The sequence below is a fragment of the Solanum lycopersicum genome, chromosome 1, assembly GCF_036512215.1.
Source record: "Solanum lycopersicum chromosome 1, SLM_r2.1".
Taxonomy (NCBI): Eukaryota; Viridiplantae; Streptophyta; class Magnoliopsida; order Solanales; family Solanaceae; genus Solanum; species Solanum lycopersicum.
Window position 1 is genome coordinate 32,580,075 of NC_090800.1, and position 9,662 is coordinate 32,589,736.

The 9,662-nt window shown below is 33.5% G+C and overlaps 1 protein-coding gene across 1 annotated transcript; it reads right to left on the bottom strand.

The window, feature by feature from the left end:
- Positions 1-1,877: 1,877 nt before the first annotated feature.
- On the bottom strand, positions 1,878-3,859 carry LOC138341847 (uncharacterized). The gene is made up of 4 exons (XM_069293840.1): positions 3,006-3,859; positions 2,519-2,930; positions 2,274-2,470; positions 1,878-2,199 (listed from the first exon to the last, which is right to left on the bottom strand). The coding sequence occupies exons 1-4, from the start codon at positions 3,857-3,859 to the stop codon at positions 1,878-1,880; spliced, it is 1,785 nt and encodes a 594-aa protein (XP_069149941.1).
- Positions 3,860-9,662: the final 5,803 nt, after the last annotated feature.

The window sequence follows — 9,662 nt, forward strand, 5'->3', positions numbered from 1 at the left end:
ATAACTCCATTTTCATCAAGTTTGTTGCTGAATACCCACCTAGTTCCTATTATTGTTCTGCCTTCAAGTCGAGGAACCAGGTACCATACCTTACTTCTTTCAAACTGATGAAGTTCTTCTTGCATAGAATTAATACAGTCTGCATCACTTAATGCTTCTTTGACATTCTTAGGCTCAATAGATGATATGAATGCTGAGAATGCAACTAGATTTCTTGTTTTTGATCTAGTTTGAATCCCAGAATTCAAGGGAGAAATGAGATTATCAAGAGGGTGTGATGAACTATGCTTCCATCCTGACCTTGCAGCAGACTGATTTGGCAGATCATCATGATCTTCTTCATCAGGAGTGACATCATCTTCTGGGGAGTCTAATGTACTCTGGCTGGAGTTTTGAGTAGTACCAGGTACCCTATCATCCTGTTCAACCTCAGCATCCTCTTCAGGTGGACTGTGATTCTGATCATCACAATCATTATTCAGTTGTTGATCTGCGTCAGTTTCAGCCCCTTCAATCTTCTTGGATGTTAGCATTTTGAGTACATCATCATCATCATTTGATCCATCATTCTTCAAGCTTCCATTTTCATCAAACACAACATGAATGCTTTCTTCAATGCATTGTGTTCGTTTATTGAATATTCTGTAGGCTTTGCTGGATGAAGAATATCCAACAAATACTCCTTTATCAATTCTGGGATCAAATTTTCCCAGATCATCCTTCCCATTATTCAGCACAAAACATCTGCATCCAAAAGCTCTAAGATAGTTCAGCATTGGCTTCCTGTTGTTGAGCAGTTCGTATGGAGTCTTGTTCAACACAGCTCTTATTAGACACCTGTTGGTAACATGACATGCTGTGTTAACAGCTTCAGCCCAGAAACTTTGAGAAAGATTTGATTCAATAATCATAGTTCTAGCAATGTTCACCAAAGTTCTGTTCTTTCTCTCTACCACACCATTTTGTTGAGGAGTTCTTGGAGCAGAGAAGTTGTGGCTTGTACCATTTTCCATACAGAATCTATCCAATGTTGAGTTTTCAAACTCTGTGCCATGATCAGATCTAATGTTGCAAACAACTTGATTCAATTTGGTTTGAATCATTTTGAAGAATACCACCAGTTCATCAGCTGTCTCTGCCTTTGATCTCAAAAATCTCGTCCAGGTGTATCTTGAATAGTCATCAACAATCACCAAGATGTACTTCTTTCCATTTCTGCTTTGAACCTTCAAGGGTCCACAGAGGTCCATGTGAAGCAGCTCTAAGGTTCTTGATGATGTAACCTGATTCTTGGGTTTGAATGATGATCTGATTTGCTTTCCTTTAACACAAGCTTCACATATTTTATTTTCAGCAAACTTCATTTTGGGCAACTCTCGGACCAGGTCCTTTGAAATCAACTTATTCAATAAAGATGAACTCACATGTCCCAGCCTACGATGCCAGAGATCAGCATTTTTATTTTGAGCACTGAGACATGTTAAGTCATCTCCATGAGAGATTTCCAAGTTTGCCACATACATATTTTTACTTCTGTGTGCAATAAGAATTACCTTGTTTGTAGTTAAACTCACCACAGTGCATTTTTCAGAAGTAAATTTGACCTCATTTCCTTTGTCACAGATTTGTGACACACTTAGCAAGCTGTACTTCAACCCCTCCACATGGTAAACATTGTCAATTGAATCTTCAAGAGATCTTCCTACTTTACCAACTCCCAAAATGTACCCCTTCTTGCCATCACCAAATGAGACACCTCCACCTTGGAGGGTCTTGAGTGAGAGGAAGTTCTTTACATCACCAGTCATATGTTTAGAGCAGCCACTATCCATATACCAACATTGACTACTGCTCCTCTCACTCACCTGCACCAAAAATCACTTGGTAAGCTTGGGAACCCATTTCAGCTTGAGTTCCCAGTAGGCAGACAAAGGAGTGATCATATTGTACTTGGCCCAATGTGGTAGACTTTGAATCTTTCTAACAAAGGACCTAGGAGCAGGAACAGATTTTCTCTTTGAAAATTTGTGAGTTGAGACAGGTTCTTTAGGACCAGGTTTCTCATTTGGTACATTCTGTCTTTCAGCATAATTAGAGTATCTTTCACATGAGTTTTTCCAGCTAACATACTCATTCTTCAAATGTCCATTCTTACCACAATGCAGACACAACAGATTGTCAGACACAAACACATTGTTACTGTGAGGATTATAAGGAGGACTTATGTTTAGACTTCCTAGTCCTTTCTTATTGAAATTACTCTGATTTGTCACATTTGACAACAGTTTTGAGGATTTGGTCCACTTAAGAGTTTTTCAAGTTCCTCCTTAAGTTTCACAACATCCTGTTCTAATTTGTTATTCCTTTCAAGTGACAATCTGAGATTTGTCTCGGAGTTTTTCAATTTTTCTTGAATTTCAGCTTGCAAACTGTTTGTCTTTGCATTCAACTTTTCAGCTTCTTCAGTAAACTGACACAACTAATGCTTAAGTTCAGAATTTTTTAACTCTAGAGACACCATTCTTGCCATTGTCTCTTCAAATTGAACTTTGTTTTCAGTTAAAATTTCAAGTTCAGCATTCATGGCATCTCTTTCAGATGTTAAATCTATCACAGAATCTCGCATGACTTTTGCCAAGGTTCTTAATTTCTTAAGAGAATATTTATCCAAGTCAATTTTCATGTCAAGAAGAGTTACCTGCTTGTCTTCTTCTTCATTTTTTGTGTGTGCCATGAGAGCAAACATTTCATTGAAGACAATTTCCTCCTCATGCACAGCAACCATAGACACATCTTTTGGCTCATCAGGATCTTCTGAATCACTGGAAGAATCCCCCAATGCAGCAAGAGCTCTTTTGACAACCATATCAGCAGCAGCTTTACGATCTCTGTTTCCAAGTACCAGGTCCCTTTTGTTTTCTTTGTCACCCCTGTGTTTTTTATGTTCCTTGTTTTCAGTCTTGAGCAAAGGACACTCTCTGATGAAGTGTCAAGATTTTCCACACTTGTAGCAAGTATCTCCTTGAGCAGCATTTCGAGTCCCATTTGTTCCTCTTTTATACATTTTGTTCTTTCTCACAATCTTTTGAAATCTACTGATGAGATATGCCATATCATCATCATCACTTGAATCTTCATCTGATTTATACTTCAACATCAATGATTTGTCCTTCTTGATTTCCCTTTTTGACAAATCATAGTTTCGATTCATCTCATATATTTTAAGATTGCCAATCAAGGCATCCATGGTCAGCACCTTCAAGTCATTAGCTTCAGTAATAGCATCAACTTTGCTCTCCGAAGACTTTGGAAGAATTCGAAGCACTTTCCTGACTTGTTTGGTCATGCTTATAGGTTCACCCAAACTTCGCAACTCATTTGTAATAGAAGAAAACTTGGTGAACATGTCATGTATAGTTTCTCCTTCCTTCATTTTGAAGTTATCATATCGTGAGGTGAGCATATCAATCTTGGATTTTTTGACTTGTTCAGTTCCTTCATGTGCAGTCAACAAGCAATCCCAAATTTCTTTAGCAGACTCACAGGCTGAAACTCTGTTGTACTCATCAGGTCCTATCCCACAGACCAGAAGAGTTTTAGCTTTGAAACCCTTTTCAATCTTTTTCCTGTCGGCATCATCATATTTCTGCATGGGCTTTGGAACAGTAATGGTCCTTTCTCCATCCTTTACTTCCATCATTGGAACAAAGGGTCCATCTAGTATAATATCCCATAACTCGCTATCTTCAGCCATGAGATAGTCATGCATTCTAACTTTCCACCAACTGTAGAAGTGTCCATTGAAACGAGGAGGTCTGTGTGATGACTGACCTTCTTCGAGGTTAAGTGGAGCTGCCATTCTTAAAACAAAATCACTTCCTTGGTGTTAACCAAATAGGTAGTGCCTGCTTTGATACCACTTGATAGAATGTATGCCTTCACTTAACGAGTAATGGACTAGGTCCCTTACTTTACTTCAGAAAATTACCAGGAAGTTAAATGCAGTAAAATCAACACAATGATTTTACGTGGAAACCTCCTTGCTTAAGGGAGTAAAACCACGACCTGTCTCACGGGATTTTCAATCGTTTTCACTAATATTCAAAAGCAAAAGTGAAACACGATTACACCAAACGTAAGAAAGAGTTATCAATCTTACCGTTAAGCAATAGACCTCTATTGCTCAACAAGCCAAAGTAGAAAAACAATCTACCCACTAAGCTATCCCACCTGGACAACCTAGACTTTGAACACAACACACCAATTCCTTTATAGATTTAGGAGTGGTTTACAATTTAAGAACAAGAGAATAAATTCCTAAACAACTAGACGAAAAGCTCCAGATGTTGCTGTTGTCCTAGGAATGATTCTGCCTTTGCTTTGTATTAGCCTCTGCAAGAATTCTTGAAAAGTGTTTATCAAGTTGCAAAAACTAGAGAAAAGTGTTTAGGAAAGTGCCTTTTATATGGACAAGTCATTTTCCTAAACTTCTTTGCCATGGCTGGAAGGGTCACACTTTCTGACGCCATCGGGAAGTGTGCACCTACTTTCTGCACCATCTCCAGCTGGCAGTTGACCGGCTCGTCATCATGAGAGCCTGGTACCTCTATTAGGTCCCTGAGTTTTGTTTCATCTGCAATACTTCGAACAATACACCTGCAATACTCAAGTAGAAAACCCGGTACCTTTATGAGGTCCCTAAGTTTGTCAAATCATCAAAACTACAAATAACAGTTTTATTGTTTTTTCTACTTCAACTTGAGGATTATGCTTTCTCCCCTTTTTGCTAACTATTACTAGTGATAATAGAATAGAATTAGAAGATTTGTTTTCGTAAGATGGACAACCTGTTGAGTTTTGGATATTATTGAAAGTAAGGCTTGTTTCATCTAAGATTAAGATGAATTAAGAGAAGCCACTGCAAACTAGATGGAGAGAAAGCTATGGATGATTCCAAAACATGTACTATTTGATGAACTTTTCACGCCCTGAGCTACCTCCGAGATGAGGATACCGAACCTAGGACCACAAGTGATCCCAAGCTGACCCTGCTGGCAAGATCATGAGCATATTAAAGATAATAAATTGAATGCATAAGCTAAATCATGATATAAATTGAAAATATGGGGAATACCCATATACTAAAACTGAGATATATGAAAATTGATGAGTTTAATACAAAGAAGTTATTAACTCAACACTAAGCTTAAACTAACTATGTCTGAAAATAGCCTTTAAACTTAGTACAAATGCTGGGAAAGGCTCCAACTAAGTCTAGCAAGAACTGAAACTAAAAGACTAAATACTGAAAAGAAACTCATGACTATTGTCCTCGCAGAATGAGGGCTCACCACTGAATCTCCAGAACTAGAGATCGAAAATCGATCTAAGCGCGATCTGGATGTTGAGAACCTGAACCTACATCAAGAGAAGATGTAGCATATGTATGCGTCAGTACTTGAAGGTATTGAGCATGTAAGATAGAATAAAGCTGAAATAATACATAACTAAACAAACACAAAAGCAAGTATATAATCTGAACATGATATATTGAGTTTGAGCTAACTAGATGCAAATGACCAATTTATAACATGCTGAAACTGAATACTGAATATACTGATAAATGGTCAATGCAAGAGAGTTTGACTTAATTGTGGGAGCTCCTAATAACCGATAATAAAATTACATTAGCTAAATGTGGAGTTCGATGTGTACGTCCCATCGAGAGTACCCAATATACCCTGCCAGAGGTATAAAAGCATGCTGGCATGATCACTAAACTCATGCCCACAAAGGGGACTTACACCCTACTTGGCTAGTAGTTCTCGGACTAAGTGGGTAGTTGAACCTTATTCCAACTTGGTATTATCCTACTCCTATTGACTTATGTAGATAATTAATTATTTTTGAATTTCTGTAAATATTGGATAGCTGAAAACTGAACATGCAAACTGAGAATGCAACATTTAATCTGATAATAATGCTTTAATAACTGAGGCATGTATGACTGAATAACTGAAATATCATACATAGCATTTGTAATTCAAGAACTAAAGAAATACATAGCTAGGGTTCTGAAATTAATGTAATTATTTGAGTAATAACATGATAATCTGATTTGGAACATATAACTACTAAATTCATAAAGTTCTGTCGAAGTTCTAGAAACCCTAGGTCTAATCATGATAAGAGAATCAAGAATCTCACTGAAAATTAGGGACCTAATGGGTGAAAGGAACCCACTTGTGAAATCCCACATACCTGGTGATGAAATTCACAGAGAAATATTTAGACTTCGGGGTTGGAACTATTGGAACCTTATTGCATTCTTGAATAGGGTTCTTGACCTTTTTCTCATTTCTTGCTTCTAATTTTCTAAGTTTAGATTAATAATTTGACTTAGGTAAGTTTTAGTTATGTTTCTAGGATTAAACTGACTAAAATCTGATAATTTAGGATCAAAACGACGTATCTTAGAGTTTAAATGAAGTGGGAAAAGACCAAAAGACCCCTGAGTTAATTGATGTCAGACCAAACGTCGACCTGGACTAACGGTCCGTCATTCAATCGACGGTTCGTCGTCTGTTCAATGGACCTTTACTAAAACGGGCATAACTTTTTACTCAGTGTTCTGATATTAGCAAGGTTGGTGGCTATGGAAAGATAATTTAATTATCTATTTTTGGACATGTCATGGGACACCTAATGAATATTATTCTAAGAGTTATGATCAATTAAAATTGACCCAGCTACATTTCCCCTCTAACTGTTGGTTAACTTCCATTTATGGTTAGACCTACTATCGTAGATCGAACGATGGTCCGTGCTGGTAAACCGTGGTTCGTATCAGAGAGTGGGTGAATGGGGTGTCAATCGACGGACTCAGACTACGGACCGTATTCTGACCTACGAATCGTAGGTCTGTCTGTCGATCAAGACTAAGCCAAATAATCTGAACTAAGTTTTTGGGGGGTTTCTGACTTAATCGACGGATGTGCAAGACGGACCGTGGGTTAGACTACGATCCGTGGATTGAAACTGTCGAGTGCACCTGCAAATTTTCTGAAAATCTAATTTTGTTCTATTTTGACACGAGGTATTACAGAACTAGATCCCAAAGATGAGAAAATAGATAATAAATTTAAAATTTCATCACATGTCATGTTCTTGCATACAAATTATAAGCAAGTAGAACTGTAAAGACAGTATATGGTCAAGTGTTATAAGATAGACATTTTACATTACCAATCAATATATATATAAAGCTGAATATAGAAAAGTTGATGTGGCATGTCTATATGACCTTCATTCCAATTTATCTTTTCTCTCAATTTTTTGAACTTTTTATTTTATTTTTTTAAATAATAATCTACTAAATACATCTAATGCATCTATTAACTTATAATTAAAGAGGACAATGAAAAGTTTTTACATAAATGATATTTTTATTGTTCTAATGGAGTATGAAGAGTTATAACGGTTGTCAATAACTTATTACAATCAAATAAAAAGTATAAAATAGGAGAGCACATAATCTGAAAGTAACCAATAAAATTCCAATTTCACTGCAAAAAAAAATATAAAAAAAATTACTACCTCGTGTAAATCAAGAATTTTGATTTGTCTATACAAATGAAGTTATGCATGAGAGCACATAATCGATAAGTAAGTTGACGAAATGGAAGAATTATTGCAATAGAAGATATACTACTTCAGGTAATTGACTTTTTGTAAAGTTTTGTTGCCTCAAATAAATAAAAAATTTATTTGTTTGTACAAATGAAGTCAGACAAGAGGATATGAAGGTAAATTAACAAAATTGAAGAATCATTCCACAAGAAGATTTACTGCTTCAGGTTAATCAAAATTTTAATTTGTTATATAAATGAATTCATTAGAATATACTTGTGCAAGTTTAATCATTTTATGCCAACGAAAATTATATCAACGGATCTATCCAAATTGTACAATGGAATTCTATATAGAAATTCAATATACCAAAGATTGAGAAACATCTAAATGTCCTCTAATATTCAGTTTGTAAATCGTAAAAATAATGTCTGAAGTATAGTTTTCTAATTTTATTCTTTTTTTTTCACAAATAAAAAGTGAATAAAAAGATGAGGCAAGAAATAGCAAGATTAAAAAAAAGAAGACATTAGTAAATTTTTTCTAATAGTATAGAATAAATTTAGTGTGATATAATTTGAAAAAAATAAAGAGATGAGACACAACATTGCAACTTGCAAGATGAAAGGAAAAAAATATATAGTAGTGGACTTAGTAAACAGTAAAAGAAAGGTAAAAAAAAAAAGGAAAGATTTTTTTTAAGTAACTACATACAATAAAAATAAACACAAGAAAGGAAAACAAATGTAAAAACGTTATTTTTAATTATTTTTCCATAACTACTTCTCTCTCTTTCTTCTTTATTATATAACATCTTAAATAGAAGAATATATATATATATATATATATATATATATATATATATATATATTATAAATGCGAGTAAATTATATTATATTAAGTAAAAAATGAAAGGAAGATCAAGAAGACAAAAGAAAGAATTTTTTGTAAGTGACTAAAATAAAAATAAATACGGATATTTTGTAAGTAACTAAAATTAAAATAAACACAAGAAAGAAAAACAAAACGTTAGTTTTTTTTAGTTTTTGGTTAACTACTTCTCTCTCTTTCTTCTTTATAATATAACATTTTAAATAGAAAAAATTTATAAATATATATATATATATTATAAATTCATTAAATTTATTTTTTAGAATTTTTTAAAAGTATAATACATTAGAGAGGAATTTAAGAAAAAGTGACAAATTGTAGTGCGTAGGGACTAGGGAGAGAAACAAACATAATATTTAAATTTTATTTCACTGATTTTATAGATCAAAAGAAAAAATTGTAAAGAAGAAAACAAGTTTCAATAATAATAGTAAATTATGATAATAAGGAGGAGAGATAAATAAGATTTTCTCTTTAAATTTATAAAATAGAAGATAAAAAGACTAATTTAAGAAAAAATATTAATAAATTACAGTTATGATGAGGAGAGATGAAAGCAATAAATTATAGTAAAAGTAAAAAAGAGAGATAAATAAGGTAATACTCTAATTATGTCATATATTAAATTAGATACTATTTTATAATTTTTATTGAGTTTTTAACATAAAATATAAATAAAAAAATATTTAAAAATCAAGAAAATGGATAACTTCTTTTGAGTTTTTTTAAGCATAAAATATAAAGGAGAAAAATATTTTAAAATCAAGAGATATCTTATTTTTATCAAGAGAACTTATTTATATTTATTTATTTAAAATGAGAGTCTATGAATACTAATAGAAATATTAAACATCTGCATTTCTTTTCAAATTTATAAATTAAAAGAAAGAAAACAATTAAGAAAAAAGGAGCTATTTGTGAATAAGAATAATTATTAATGGTAATACACATATGGAGAGAGAGATTAAGAGATATACAACCCCAATTACATGAAGATTAAAGTATTTTTAAAGAAACTAATAATTTGAGGCATTATATACTTTAACAAAATACATCAAACAAATTTGGGAAAAACTTTCTAAACAAACATTATCAGAATGCTCATAGAAATAAAATTGAGTCCTTTTTACAAAAAAAATTCA

Coding starts and splice junctions, on each gene's coding strand:
- LOC138341847 (XM_069293840.1), bottom strand. CDS start 3,859: ATGGCAGCTCCACTTAACCTCGAAGAAGGTCAGTCATCACACAGACCT. Junction 2,931..3,005: donor CAAGGAGATACTTGCTACAA/GTGTGGAAAATC, acceptor TAAAAAACACAG/GGGTGACAAAGAAAACAAAA. Junction 2,471..2,518: donor AAGAGACAATGGCAAGAATG/GTGTCTCTAGAG, acceptor TAGTTGTGTCAG/TTTACTGAAGAAGCTGAAAA.